Source organism: Cataglyphis hispanica, chromosome 6 (assembly GCF_021464435.1).
Source record: "Cataglyphis hispanica isolate Lineage 1 chromosome 6, ULB_Chis1_1.0, whole genome shotgun sequence".
In the NCBI taxonomy this organism is placed as follows: domain Eukaryota; kingdom Metazoa; phylum Arthropoda; class Insecta; order Hymenoptera; family Formicidae; genus Cataglyphis; species Cataglyphis hispanica.
In genome coordinates this window covers 4,582,806-4,598,972 of record NC_065959.1, presented here as the reverse complement: position 1 = coordinate 4,598,972, position 16,167 = coordinate 4,582,806, and the positions used below count along the sequence as shown (strand labels likewise).

The window sequence follows — 16,167 nt, the reverse complement described above, 5'->3', positions numbered from 1 at the left end:
TTTTAATCATTTTATTCCTGAAAAGGAGATTTTTCATTTCTCATGATCCAACAAAATACGTACTAAAGATATTCAGTTTTGAAAATCGCGATTAAATGACCATTACGTTATAAACAGTATTAATGAACGTGCTACTCTTAGTCTTGGTTCAGGCGAAATATTGGAATTAAACCGAATATTGCAGCTTTTGGAGATTATCGATATAGAGAAGCTGTCATAAGCGCAAACTGTCATTAGCGGAAGAGGTCGGGGGTGGATCATGGATATGATATTATAACTAGTTTAGATGAGAGCATTCTCGCGCTCTCGGTAATCATCCAGCTGATCGTATCTCCTCAATTGCTTTTAATGGACGGCTCTTATATGCATACGTCGATGCGCAAAATCAGTCAATATCCAGCCCTTTGTATGCTGATCAGGGAACTCGGCAGTTCCACATTAATTGGTTAAAACTGTCTTCTTGCTCTCGGCAACGCGCGCAATCCATGTCATTGAAATTCCTCCCCCGTCAAACCGCTGATCTTTCTTCCGCTATTTATCAGTTCAATGTGTAAATTGCAAAACACACACCCGCACATCTCTCACTGTCAACGGAGTTTTTGAGAAAGAACAAAATGTATCGACGCCGACATTTCTCCATATTCGATATTTTTTAAAAAATTGCAATCAATGTAACTGTATAAGATTTTTCAGTTTGCAAATAGATACACAAATAATACCTATATATATATATGGATATTGAATTTGCTGACTGAAATTAATTGAATTTTGGCTGTGCATCCTCTCTATCTTTCCTCTTTAATTTCCCAAAATAAAATAACGAGATAGCAAATGCGAAGCGGAATTATTATATTTTTCACTTGCCTCTCTTTTCCGCTCTCCTCCGTAGTATTTTATATGTTTCTGCATTTTCACGTACACATCAATGCTATTAACATCACTACCATTATCGTTAATAATATCCTGATCATTATGCTATCGTGAAGCATTCGTTACAAATTTGTGAAATAATGACAGAGAAATGTAGCAGAAGTGATGATGTACGAACCATTAACCGTGACTATTTTGCTTATCGAGAACGTCAACAAAATAAAAATGTGAACAACAAAACGAAAATAACAACGTAATATCTCGTTTCGAGATGAGAGAAGTTCAGGAGAGATAGACATCGCGAAATGCGTCACGTTCGTTACGTGCATATCTGTAATTCCTTTCCAAATGTCTTCACATTTCGCGGTAACGCGAAAAAAATATAAAAACATATTCTCGTGTAGTGTGCATTCCCATTTTTTTTTTCACAGCGGGTGTTATCTCCGTCTGTTATCAGTTAGAAAGCTTCTAGCGAACACCGTATCCTCTTATGAACGCGTCCTGCTCTTTCGCGCGGTTTGTACGCGACTGTAAGATATAATTTTCTCGTTAGAGGAAATGGCGTTTTCGCATACAATCTTGTGACGGATTTCTCGCATTGCGCGATAAAAAATGCAGTTAAGCGAAATAATCCTATCTCTCACATTCAGAAATGTGGAATTGAGATAACTCTTCTACAAAGAGATTAAGTAATGCAATATAATTAAATTTTCTGTTACAAGCGTTAAATGTAATATCAAAATATCTACTAATATAAAATAAATACGTAGATATTTGAAATTGCTTTCAAGATAAAATCTTTATTAGTTGGATCCTAACTATCTTCCGGAAGTATTGAAAATAGTACAACGGAACATCATCGAAAAATATGTGCATAGAATCCACATACAAATAATGTCCAGAGGATAATCGGAAATATTAATTTTCAATATTGTGATACAAGAACATGAACTTCACAAGGAACTTCTTCAAGTTCAAACGCATCAATAAATAAAATATTTCTTTTGCAGTTCCCAACAGGCTAAATTATTGTTTAATGCAAATGTTACGGGATATCTAAAGGTGCGTTTAGCGTAACGTTAGCATAAGCTTCGTATGCTGTAATATAAAAGTTGTATAGTTTTTCCCTGCATTATGCAGTTGAATCTGGTTATACAACCAACTCGTTCACTGCCGTTCCGAGTAACGAACAGCCGGTCAGGAATCTTCACTCTAGGATTTTAGTTGAGAATTTCTTATTTTTCAATTTTTTAAATGTATTTTTTTCTAAATCTTACTTTCAAATATTAGATATCCGTTTCTTTTTAAATTTCTTGTACCTAAAAATTGAGCCACCAAACAAAAAGATAGAACGCTCCGGATGCATATGGTTCACGTCCAAATATCGGGTTCATATACAGACCGAACCGGGTGTATTCTCTGGGTATTACAAAGGCGCGCAGCTGATATCGGGCGCGATTCACTTTACGCGGTTGCGTTACAGTCACGTCGCCCTACATACACTAAGGTTACTAAGGCTAAAATTTCATATGGAGAATGCCTGGCGGTATGCGCGGCATCCAAATTACCTTCTTTATTTTTAAACAAAGAGACGCGCGGTTGCATTGAGAACATTTGTTTCATTACGCGTAAGCGTAGGTGGTCTCTCGACTATTATACGTACGTCTATAATCTGCCCTTTACATCAGAAGAACTGCAAATGAAAGTTGCGCAAATGTTCGCGTAGTCTGTCGTTCGCAGTTTGCAATGTAAGCCCCCGCTAAAGTTTTGTCTCACTCCGGGATAATTGCTAATATACTCTGCACTAGCAGCAGGAATTGTATCCAACTGTGATGGGACGACGCTCGCGCGATTAACTTTAATAGTACTAATTAGCTGCATTTATACGTAGGCAAGTCAAATATAAACTTCGGACTTCTTCCACAACATTTTATTCGATCAAAATATTTTTAGCTCACACCCAAGTCATCTTTCTACATACAGTTTCCACTAAAATCTAAGCATTTTTGCCACCGGATTGGCAGTTTCTTTATTTTCGTGTCATAAAAAGTAGTGGGATGTATCTAAAGCTAATTGCGCACGGAAGAATTCCTGCCCAATCGGCTTTGAACACGTCCCATTATTTTTTATGACACGTAAATAAAAAAACTGCCAATCCGATAGCAAAAATATTTAGATTTTAGTTGAAACTATATAGAAAAATGACTTAAATGTGCGCTAAAAATATTTTGATGGAATAAAATGTTTTAGAATCGGGTTTGTATTTTACTTGTCCACGTCGATATCGAGAAAATGCAGCATGTGTTTTTCTTTCATATTAATTTATTGAAGAATTGGAAATTAATCGTAATATCTTTTTGGCATTATTTACTTTTTTTAAACTTTGTTTCTTTATCCTATTAGAAGCTGAGAGGAAAAAACAACATTTACTTGATAACAATTATAAAAATGTCATTTAATATTGTTTGATAATGAGCTAATAAATTTATGACGTTTTTGGAGGTGAAATTATATTTAGACAATAATTGTAGTTGCTCGTTTTTCTTTCCTTTTTCGCTTCTCTTTTCATATATTTTCCCATTAATAGTAATATTAGCCCGTTTGTCAAACACCTATTAATGCGCATGATTTAATTCGCAACTTTCAACCACAACACCGTCAACACACGTATATTCTCTCAATGTAATGGTTACTAAAACGGGAAAACGAAAGCTGATCCATCATAATGCTCGATCTATCCCGGAATAATTTCAGCGTACGCGCTCATCCTGTATCCAATGCAGCGAATATCTCTATTAAAAGGGAGCATCGATTCCAGCTGATAACCAACACGGGGCAATGGAAGTCACGTTTGTTCTCTCTGAATATAACCGCTAACAGTCTATTTATTTGTACGATGCGGCTTCCCTACATAATTGATACATGGTCGTGATGTTGCTGCGTCTCTCAATTTGATGTGCAAAAGAAAGAAAGAAAAAAAAACATTGTTGTAAACGGCCGTTAATACTGCGGTGCATCATGTCCATGACGTAATGCGCGATTTATAACGACGTCTACGACATTTTTCTCAATATCTTCAGCGAGCGTGTCCAGAATTTTTCACATTTTTCAGACTCGGAAGAGGGCAAGTGACCGAGTATATATAATCGCATTCTATTCGTTTACGTTACGTTTAAAACCGTTTAAAGCATAAATCATACCTTTGGAGATACCTCGCACACAACGAAATTTTATTACGTGCGTTAACTCGCTCTATAATTAATTTCGCGAGAAATTCAACCGAAACCATTATTTGAAATTTTTTTCGCGAAATTTAATTCGAGATATCGATACATACGCAATCATCGTCAATAGATCGGTTCGAATAATCAAATTAGAGAAATTTGAGAACCGTGATAATAAACGAACATATTTTTGTTTATATTGTTACGTAACAATTTCACGCGGATACGAATGTTCGCATCCACACTTTTAACACGGGGACGCAACCCCTACGTCCTCCTCCCACCACTCGCGGATACACATACACATTCACGGATTTTCACTGTAAGCTGTTTCAGCGGGGATATAATGGCAGAATTGTATACTTCGCCCATTATGATCTGGCCGGGGCCAGACTAAAGCCGGGTATTTATGTAATGCGGCCGTGTCGCGCCGTAATGCATGCATTGCGCATCCGTTGACACGGGGTTACAGAGCGTGTTAATTACTAGGCGGCCGTTATGCGTCATAAATTAATATTTCAATTACGATTTCACTAATGCCGTGTGTATACCGTCTCTCATACGATTCATACGTATTCCGACAGTATACGAGTTTTAACGACCGGCGTATAGAGACGGATACACGCGTGCGCGTGTATGAAAATTGAATATAAATTATTGTCGATATTGCGGAGAATGGAAACTTTGTTAATTTCCGAGCGATTATTTCGATAATTTGTATGGCACCTGTGAATTCAAGTTGTTCCTAGACATTATCAAACGGCAATTATGATCTTCGAAAAACACAGATTTAAAAGACGCGATGAGATCAGTATCCGCTCTTGAGGCTGAAATATTTTACCTCTTTCGAAATTTTATGCCTCGTATTATTTTTAGAAATAAGCTTTATGAAGATTCTCTCATATATACATGTAAATTTGCAAATTAATCCAAATGTAAAAACGGAATGGCGATCCGCACAGGCGCTGCTCTCACAAAAATCAACATCAAAAATATTAAGATTAATGTTTAAACACCTGTTTGTGCAGTGCGACGGTCTGCAATTCAAATGCGCTTAACATTTGCATTAGTAAAATAAAAAAACCAATGAATACACACGTTTATACATACATATATATATATGTGTGTGTGTGTGTGTGTGTGTGTGTGTGTGTGTGTGTGTGTGTGTGTGTGTGTGTGTACGTAGAACCTTTGGTTCGCGTGACGGGGGAACTCGATCGCACGGGACGAGAAAGCACTGTGGTTACATTGTCATTCCGGATTCATGAATAAATACCTGCCCGGTGAAAAAAAAAAATTCGATTCACAAGAGAGAGCATCGCGAAAAAATTCCCCGAGCCAATAGTAGACGACGAAATAAAACGTGTGTGCTGGCACCACCCACGGCTGTATATAAATTCTTGCTAGCTTGTTTGCGAATATTTCGGCCACCTGCTCCTAGATTGATATCCGCTCCCTTGCACATCGCAGGACCTATCAAATCGGTGTTGCGCGCCAATGCGATCCATAAAGAAGTGCCGATAGTCCAGATTGCGCGATATTTTTCCCTCCTCATATCGATCGTGTACAACGATGCGTGCCATGACGTATTGTGATTAAAGGTATTACCGTTGACAAAATCAATTCAATTATTCCAATCTTTTGTCTTTTTATCGATATCAATTAACGGATGAAAAATATATTTATTATTAATATTGTGAAAGGATATATATTATACATATATATAGCTTATATTTATAAATTTCTAAAATGTGTGCGAACAAAATTTTTTGGCAAACTTTATTGTAATTCATATTTTATATATACTATCAGTATATTTATTCCCACACAAATTTATCTCAATGTTTGTGGAAAATGGACACAATGAAGTTTAATTTGCGCAAAAAATCGTTCATTTTTACATTTTCTTCTCCTCCTGTATAGATGTATAAAAATAGAAATACCTATACGAGAGGCTTTTTCCAATAAATTGTACATTGAGTGTGAAGAATAATTGAAATATATAAAAGCGGCTTTTAAAATTTATTCCGACGCGATTGGGAGGATTGCGGACACACATCCAAGCGTGTGATGCACGGTTGTTGTTGACATTACGTAGAGGAGCTGTTATGACACGCATACATGTCAAAAGTCATTTTGCAGAACATGTACAAAGCGCATGTATATGCAGTCGAGTAAAAAGGGGGAATTCACGCAGTTACTGACCTATCTCCAGTTCAGCATGAATTATCCATTCAGTGTAGGTAGATACATCTATGCGCGTACATAGAAGAATAAGTGGTAGCAATTTTATAATACATCCATGAAGAGTAGAAATAGCATGGAAAAATAGAATTTCATTTTATTGATAAACTCTTCAATATCTAACGCGATGCCTCTCGATTATAGCCGAGAGATCTGATTTATTTCGATGTGTATAAATCGTGCTTTCACATTTATCCTAACTTCACTTTGTAATATTAATTTTTCTCAATTTTTTTTAAACGGTTTATAAGAAAGAATGGCTTGATGGATGATGTATGCGAGTTTATCAAAAGTTGCTAAGAATCATAAGAGAAGAAATATCGAATTAAGAAGCTCGCGCGATGTAGTTCCTGAATATTCATATTCTCTCCTGTCCGACAATGGGAAATATCCAAGGATAATATTTACAGGCACATTCTACTATCGCAAACTACTTGAAACATGAAACGATCTCATAAAATGACATTTGATGACTACGAAGAGGAGGAAAAAGTATTAACGGTTTATATTTTGTACTTTCTTAACTTTGTCTCTGCGACATCGGCTCTCAAAGGAGAATAATATAGCAGCTTCTTGAAAATCGATACTCTCTACGCATCTTATCTGACGTACCTTCCGGTCCATTGCCATTTACGGTTTGTAACATTACGTAATTTTGCTCGAAGAAAGGAGGCTTATAAGAGCTGTATTCATTAAAAATAAAAATTCTTTTGTTTTCTTTTATACTAATTCGAAATTATCATTATTAATATTTTTTTATTTTGCTCTATCTATAATTACGTTATTTATTGCAGCCTAATAAAATTTTGAGATTACAAATTGATATTTTTTATTTATTTGTTTACTTATTTATATCTGGAAATTTTCTTTTCCTTAAATGGATCAATAAGATCAATATTAAAGACAATGCAATCGATTTTATTTTAAAGCGTAATTTTTTCTGGACGTTCAAGTTCAAACTTCAACTTTTTTCATTTATAAGCCTCGACAAAATTAGATTTTACGATTACGACAAATTTACATCTAATCGCCGTGGGGAACGGAAAGTTGCCAATATAGAGATTGGTTTTCGAGAAACGTGTAGCGTTAGATAGGATCGTACGTAGCGTGAGAAGAGTCGAGAAGTTTAGCGCAACAGTAATTTGCGCAAACGAACGATGCGTCGAAAGAAGAGTCAAAGAGCGATTTCTGCTGTACTTCCCGAAAGTGCATCTCTGGGGTAATTGAGTATGGAGCCATTGTGCTTTGAGAAACGATATTTCTAACCGGAGATAGTCAGGAGATACACCAAAGTCTCGCGGGAAATACTGCTCCTTAACGCGCGGTGTGCTTTTTCCCTTCCTCTCCACCTTCTCTCTCTCTCTCTCTCTCTCTCTCTCTCTCTCTCTCCCCCCCTTTCTCGTCACCGCCTTCTCGTTTCTCCAGCTTTTTTTTCCTTCCTTTTTTCACTTGCCTCTTTATCCGGCTGCTTTTAGCAGAAGCCTTTCTGTGTCCACCAAGTAATCGCGTGATCTAAGTGTGGTGGTAGCCGTGCTTTCAACAGATATCTGCCTGTATCGTCTGCTGCATCGCGAAGGATCTCGAATCGTCTGAGATAGATAAAGCATTCCATATATACGTATACATTTCATCTGTATATACCTGTCTACATTATGTATATATGTATATTAATGTAAATGCACAGAGAGATAGTCAAGTAACTATTATTACCTCTATTATTTCCGAAATTATAACAGTTAGCGGGAAATTTATCAAACAAAACTTACATTGTATAGAGAGAGCTATTGTATAGTACTGATAATAGAAGTTTTTTATGGATAGAATTGCTTGGAAGTAATAAAGATCATTTTAATTTTTTTAAAGTCATATATAATTTTTTTTTATATACACTCTCTTAATCATTCAATATGTTAAAGTATTATACAATTAATATTTTAGAAGATATTTTATAATTTATTTTAATATGTAATATAATACATATGGAATTTCACAATATATAATATCTCACAAAAAGTGTATTTGCTTTTTAATGACATTATCTTTATATTTTTATACACAAAATAATGATTGCTAGAGAATAAAAACATAATTGTATTAAAAAATATATAAAATTGCTGTACTTGTATAATATTGGAGAAAAGGGGGACTCATCAATTAATTCTATTCATTATTCCGTGAAATGTTTAATGAATATTTTAATAAAATTGAAAAGTTAGTAATTTTCAAGATATTTCATATTTTATGTTGCAACGTGTCAAGATAAATTATCTTGTAAATTATTTAATTCCTATAATTCTACTTTAATGAAACGCAAAAATTATAAATTATCTAAAATAATAAAGATAATCTTTATATCTAAGCAGTTTCAAACAAAAATCTTATCATCATTACAGATCTTTTTGTACAATGTGTGGTTTTCGTTAATTAAATTTTCCTCTAACTGCTACAGTGTCTAGCTTTATTATGGTAATAATATTATACGTTGTATATGTAGTATATATGTATCTACATATAATAATAATAATTATTATTATTATTATGCAATAATATGCAATAATTTTGGAAATTATGTGTACATAGAGTGTTTCATATTCACCGAAGTTATATTTGAAACATAGATTCTTTGATTATTTTGCAGTCGAATGTTCCGCAAAGAAAATTTATTTCACGCTGTCATAGTTTCTCGCTCAACTTTCAAAAGACATATATTTGCATAGCTAAACTTTAAATTAAAATTCCTGTTAAAATTTCAAATCTGTTTATAAATATTGGCTTTTCATACCACAATAAAAAAAAACGACTATCTTTTCAAGTCCAGTTCGTATCTATAATAATATTCACAGTCAATAGCGCAGAAATTGCGTACGCGATGCTTATGAGATACCCGATGTATATCACGGATTATGTATATATATGTACAAAGAAGTAATAGAAGAGGCGCGGGGCCAGAGTTTCCCTCGCTTTTGCGGAAACTTCCAAGTTCCGATCCTGCCAGCAGCTTGTGGCATATCGGTCCGAATTCAGAAAAGTCAACTTGTGGCTGGAATTGAGTGCTAAGTGATTTCCGCTGTTTCCGGGGGCGGCAATAATATCATTGCCGTTTCTTAGTGTGCTCTTCTGATCTTATATCTTTGTCTGTGTGTTACACTGTATCTCGTATAACAGTACACAGACTCGAAGAGTCGTGGGAAGAAACGTCCCTTCGCACTTCTCCGCGTCATACGGATCACCTGTCAGAATTCTCACAGTATATAGCCATAATACTTGAAGGAATGTGCAATGGTTTTGTCTCGCGAGAAAAAGATCGTATTATGTTTCGATAAATAACGGCAATCCAAAAGCGGCTTAATACATCTGATGTATAAGTTCAATTTTAAAACTTAAATAATTATGATTTATTATTTTCGTCTATTTTTATTTAAAAAAAAAAGAATAAGAGCATTGTGCGGAGAATGATATTTAAAAAAGATTGCAATTATATATATTAATCTATTTGCATTATATTTGGCCTTAGACAGAAGCGATAGTCTTCGTTATTAAATCTCCTCCGCCTTTTTTTTTCGCGCAGCCATTTCCTCGTGTATAAATAAGCTCTCTTAATACTCGAGGACGATCTATATTATAGACTTTATATGTTATAATCTCGCGATCGATTTTGTCGTAAGTCGTACATGTTTCACGTGCGAACAATCGTCATGTGCTGATTATACGCCGTGACGTCGATGTGGAATACTTCAAGCCACTCGCGTCGTTAATCGTATGCGCGTTTTTTCACGTTCACGGGAAAGCCTATCGTCCCTTCTTTAGGAAACTATCGTGAAATTCGCTAGATTCAGTTATAAATAGAGCACAGCTTGAGAACGCTCGAGCCTGTGCCAGTGAACGTGACTGAACAATGATGTCTCCGAGGGTTTTAAAGCGGCCTAGCGCCCCACTTTAACAAACAAGAAGCCGTGATCGTTTATAACATTGTACATACGTATCTATGTACATACGTGACCCCGTGCGAGAGGAGAATTAATTCTGCCGGCACTTAAAATATTTGCCAAGTCCTTCGGACTTGGAGAGTTCCGTCTCTCACGAATTTGTTGCGCCAGCATTTTTGCAGAGAGTGTTTGCCATCGATCATTTCGATGACTCTGGTTTCTCCGATGACCTCTTCGCGCTCCAGTTTTCTTCTATGATATAATTAATTACTACTATACTGTAGAATTAATAATTGGATATAGTTTTTTTTTTCTTTCTGGTAAAATTATAATTATTATTTCGAATAGCGTGTGCCAACAATTGGAAATAGTGATAATTGAATTTACTTTGTTGATGTGCAATTCATAGAAAAAATTTGTGGACGATCGGACACAAGAGAGTGAAATAAACATCGGTCGTAAATGTTAGAAAATTGCAAATGTCACAGTGTGTATCTTACGCGAGACAAATAAGTACTACTGTTACGTTTCACGCGATAGGTCGCTTGGGTGTCTTTCCGATTGTAGAAATTTTTATATGACGATGCAGAGAGTTGAAAACGGTTGGACGAGAAATGTGTGGCGAGAGAGAACAAGAATACGAGGAAAGAAAAATCGGACGGTCAAAGAAAAAAAGTAAAAACGAAAGAAAGCGCTTTACCACGGTTAAATAGAGAAAGAGCAGGCAAAGAAGGGGGGACGGGAGGAGGAGAGGACAAAAAGAACACGGTCGGTTTTTGCTAATTTACTAAAGATCCTTCCGACTTGTGGCTCGCGAGGCTATTAATTCGCCGCGCGCGAAACGCGATATGTCCTTTCTGTTGGTGCGCGACTTTCTCCTCCTCCTCCTCCTCCTCCTCCTCCTCGTGTCTCGCTTTTTCGAAAGGCTGATTAATTGCGTCACTATCCTTATAAATTGCTTTGTTTGCATTAGTTCTGCCGTGCCGAACGAATGCTCCGCGCTAATGGATCGCTTCAGCCGGAATAATCATTGCAAAGCACTCACGCGCCGACAGAGACAGATCGCAAGGGTAGCGCGCGGATGGTGATATCATCTTGGATAAATGATTGTATTCGCATTAACTGGGCACCGTAATGATTCACATTTTTCCTGCCAGTTGAGACGACCTTGTGGCGTCGAGATATTGTACGTTCGTATAAAAGATATGAAAAAAAGATGTAAATAAAAAAATCTTACTGTCGTTCAAATATAACGCTATAGATCACGCAAAAGTACTTTTTTCTTCTTTTATAACAAGAAATGCACGACTTCGTCTCTCTTGCATAATTTATAATTTATAATGTCGAAATACGCAATTTTCGAAAAATCTTTACACAAATCTTTACATTATTTTCTCTTCGAAGAGAGACGAAATGTCGCGCTTTATGAAAGATTCGTAGCATTTCGCGGTCGAATTTCAACTTCTTGCATTCGGTTGCTCTATACACCGAATCACTTTATTTTCTACAACAATGGTCGCACAATAAACCGGTATATTACACACCGCGGTACATGTACCTCTGCGGATAAAAAAAAAAAAGAAAAAACAGGGAAAGGGAAAGAGAGGGAAACACTGCCTCTCTCCCGCATTACATCGAGTTACGGGATACAATGGGGTCCCCAAAGCATAAAACTGGTCGAGAATGTTCGGGCGCTCTTTTGTACCGGCGGTATAACTCAAGTGTCATGCCGTTATTTAACCATAGATACGACAGGTCTTTGCATTCTCCCCCGTGTATGCGCCCGCCCGAGAGGGGAAATCCCGCTGCCCCGACTAACGTAAAAGTTAATTGAAAAACAGGAAATTAAATTTTCGCTATTCCCAGTCGTGCGAGCCGGTCGGAAGCTTCTCGGATAATAGGAGCCACGTACGCCGTTCTTTGGTCCATGACTCCACTATAAATTATCGCATTGCTTAATCATTCGCAATCTGATCTGCCGAAAAGAGGGAAAGGCAAATTTATGTTGCATTATTTTTGTATCACATGCTGCATACAAGTGAACGAAAGGAATCTCGTAACGAACATCCATCCTGCGATGTTCTTGCTAACGATTATTAACTGCACATTTTTGACCATGCGCCGGTTGAATTATTATGTATCCCTTCGCGCGAATTTTTTGCCCTGAAAACGTCAAAGTTTAATTTAATTCCTCGAGTTTGGCACTCTGGTAGTGCGAAAACTAGATCGATACGCAGACCGACAGCTTCATTTTGGAAATAAGAAAACTTTTCTCTCACCCCCGGGAACTAGTGTCAGATGGTGAATTTCATTATCGACAAGGCACGATATCTCTATATTAAAATCGTTTCAGCGCGAGATACATCGATGTCCGGGAAAGCTCGCAGCGTCGATTAGATACGACTTGTCGAACACACTGTCAAATATCACTAAAACTTTGCGTTACTTCGTCCCTCTGTGTGTGCGCGCGCGCGTTACGTTATTTCTCCTAACTTTCAAATTTTGCCGAATGTCTGTATTACTTTTCTTTTTCAGGTTGTTCTTGCGTTGTATATAGCAGCTCGGAGAGGCCTCAAGGTGGCACTTTCACATCCCCCAATTTTCCAAGACGATACCCGCCTAATATTGATTGTCTTCTTTACACGTTCATCGGTCATCCGGATGAGATCATCGCTTTAACATTTCATCATTTTAACATTCGTCGTATCTGGCCCAAGTAAGTAATGTAAATTTAGAGAGCAAATATTTAAAATCTATTCTATTTTCATCTTGTCTATAATTAAAGGAAAATCGATAACATTACGTTATACGATGGAATATAAAAGAGGAAAATCAAAATCAGCATATTATTTTGTTTTCTTTAAGGCTTTAATATTTAATTAAAATTCAAAATAAAAATTTCAAATTATTTCCATGTGTAAACCACAGTATATTAATGTGTAAACCAAAATATATTAGTCTACGGAATATTTTATTCTAATTTTCTTGTTTAAATTTTGAAATAAACGATAAAGATGAAAAGTAAAATATAGATAACAAAATCTGCAAGCATGTAAAAAAATCACATAATATTAAAAAAAATATTAAAGATTAGTTAAATTAAAACAAAAATGTTTTTGAATTTTAAGAACTCAATTCAAGTTAATTTAATATAATTAATATAAACAAAGTTTGCGCGCATAAAATGTTGGCTTCTGATGAGTAATTAAGTCAATTAAATTCATATTAACTCTAATAAAGCGTAGCATTTGATCGAAATGATAGTTTAAACGGGATCTGTGTCGGTTTTGATATCTTTGCTCTACGTAATATTCTGTTTTTGAACATAATATGAGTTAAATATCGAGAGATATTATATTCGAGTATTTTAAAATTTACGTGCGTATCTATCAAGATTATGCTCCTTAGTATGAATACATTAGTTTTTAAATGTCTACTCTTACTCTTTAATTACATTTATCATAGCTTGACAATTATAACGCAATTTATAAGTTTTTCGCTCGTAACTCGACGTTATTTGCAATCACGCGTACAATATAACACGTCGCTTTCACACGTAGATTGTAATTAGACAGGTCGCGTTTCTCGCCAGTGCTCGGAACTGGCAGGCAGTATTATGTCAACAGATAAATTATCTATGCACAGGGTGATCTATTCTACCTAATTCGAGCTCTTGGTTGTCCAGCGAAGTCTATTCGCGGTTGTCTGCCGCCAATGGAATGCGTATGTTTCATATATTAAATTATACCAATACGGTCGCAGGCGAATATATACATATGCACGTATACATATATATATATATAGTATATATACATTAAGAGTACGTGTAGAGAGAGAGAGAGAGAGAGAGAGAGAAAGCAAGCATACCGAAATTATTAATGACTGAATGATTCTCACATATGAACAGTTATGCTAGTTAAGAATATACTCAGCAAACGATTTTCAAGAGGAAGAGATGTTTTATTAATCTTTAACAATAAGCAAGATTATCGCAAACATCTGTTTTTATTTCTATTATTCAATAATACATCGTCGGGCAATACATCGTCGATTTTTATTTCCCTAAACATGATTACGGACATTGCAATATTTTTTCCTCGGAGAAATTGCGCTCGTTCGCAAGGGAATTCCGAGCAAGATATCTCGCTTCGCCAAAAATTCAACGCTTGGAATCCCTGAGACATAGTAATACGATTTTAAGAGCATCCGGGGTCACGGGGTGCAAAGGCAGGCGGAAAGTAAAGTGCTCATAGCGGGAGTTTCTTTTAACGACAGATCGCTTCATTAACTTCGTATCAAGCATGATTAAATTCCCAAAGCATTAGCCGTCGATTTGAATTCTTTTTTTCAACAATTGTTTCTTCTTCTCTAAGTATCTGTGTGTGCAGATTTATTAGACAAGAACATTTTTTAACAAAGTGTGAACGGAGAGAGAAATCTCCGTATCGGAAACATTATATTTATCCAAATTGTTTGTTTAAAAAAAAATGGCATTGTTAAATTATCAATAAAGTTGACGATATGGAATATTAGACAATATAAAACCGACTCTTCCAATATCTTATTCACTGATAGTTTTATGAAACACACTCGGAAATTTATGGCGTAATGACTGTTTCGCGAAATTGAATTCCGGATGTGATTCGTCCCAAGGTGAAGGCGGAAGAGAGAACGAGTGCCATGACTTACGGCACGAGTCCCGGTAGTGCTTGAGTAGAGCTAGTAGCCAATTTGCAGCGTACTTCCGTTACACACCTGGGGGAAAACGCGACGGTGGTAACGCAATCGTGTAAATCGTGCATCGTGTGTCGGAGTGGCCTGCACAAAACTTGTAAGTCGCCGTTTCATTGCTCGTAAGAAAAACTTAACGTGGATAAAGATTTAAGTAGGATTTTTTTTTTCTTCGAGACGAAAGTGTCAGTCCAAATTATATTCGATTCACATCGCGCGATAGCAATTACATTCGTAAGAATCGTAAAACACACGGGTGTACGTAGAAAATTAGATGGCGTGCTCTTCGAAAGCGGGCGCTAAATGCGCTTTAAATCTAGCTTTACTTTAATAATCTATGTACATTCGTCGGGGATTTCGCCTGCGCTTTTCGTAGAATTTACGTCGCGCTTGAATGCAGTGTTTTAGGATCCGAAACGAGCGTAAGTCCGCTGCAGCGAGACGTTTACTTCACCTGTACCGCAATTTATTACAGGTAGGAATTTAAAGTAGAGGATCCCTCCTCTCTTGGCAAAAGACTGAAGGTCGCGTAAGATATATTTTTAAATACACATTAAACAAAGATGTGGATACATATTTTTATTAGGTGTTAAAAATTTTTCGATACTACGTTTCATATACATATAAAAACTTTTCTTTTTGTAATAATAAATATTAATGACAGAAATATTATCTCGTTACCATATGTTCATACATGGAATATCGGCAGTATCATTTCACGCACGCATTTAGCTTTAGACGAAAGATACTTACTTTGATTAAAAAAAAATTTTATATCACAAACACACAAGGCATTTTGTCCCGAGCTCGCTTACATTCGCCAAGTCCCACGATAGCGTGGCAAAGGGTACCCTCTTGCACCTTGGTTGTATCGCATGCAACGGCATACCTGATTGCAACGACGTTGTTCCCTTGACATTCGGCCGCAGTGACCTGCCAGCCCGATTGCAGCAAGCCGTAACGCGCGACATGGGATGGGCAACGAGACACAACACAAGCTCCGCGACACCGGTTGCGTTGTACCGTCGTAGAGTTTCGCTGTGTGCGCCAATCCCTTGCGCGTTATCTCCTTTTACCGCTTGCATCGCAGTACCCGGAGTATCACGCGTCCGGAGGTGCCCGCGAGAATTCGACGAGGAACAACAACTCATGCCGGACTCGAAATCGCGTAG

At 36.6% G+C, this 16,167-nt stretch overlaps 1 protein-coding gene across 3 annotated transcripts in view; it reads left to right on the top strand.

Annotated features, from left to right (window-relative positions):
* The window catches only part of LOC126850257 (suppressor of lurcher protein 1), a 256,983-nt gene that overhangs the window by 40,067 nt on the left and 200,749 nt on the right, over positions 1–16,167 (top strand). For all 3 annotated transcript variants that reach the window (XM_050593072.1, XM_050593074.1, XM_050593071.1), the window contains one exon: positions 12,800–12,980. In XM_050593072.1, coding sequence (XP_050449029.1) covers positions 12,800–12,980 — 181 coding nt within the window. The remainder of the gene's footprint in view (positions 1–12,799; positions 12,981–16,167) is intronic.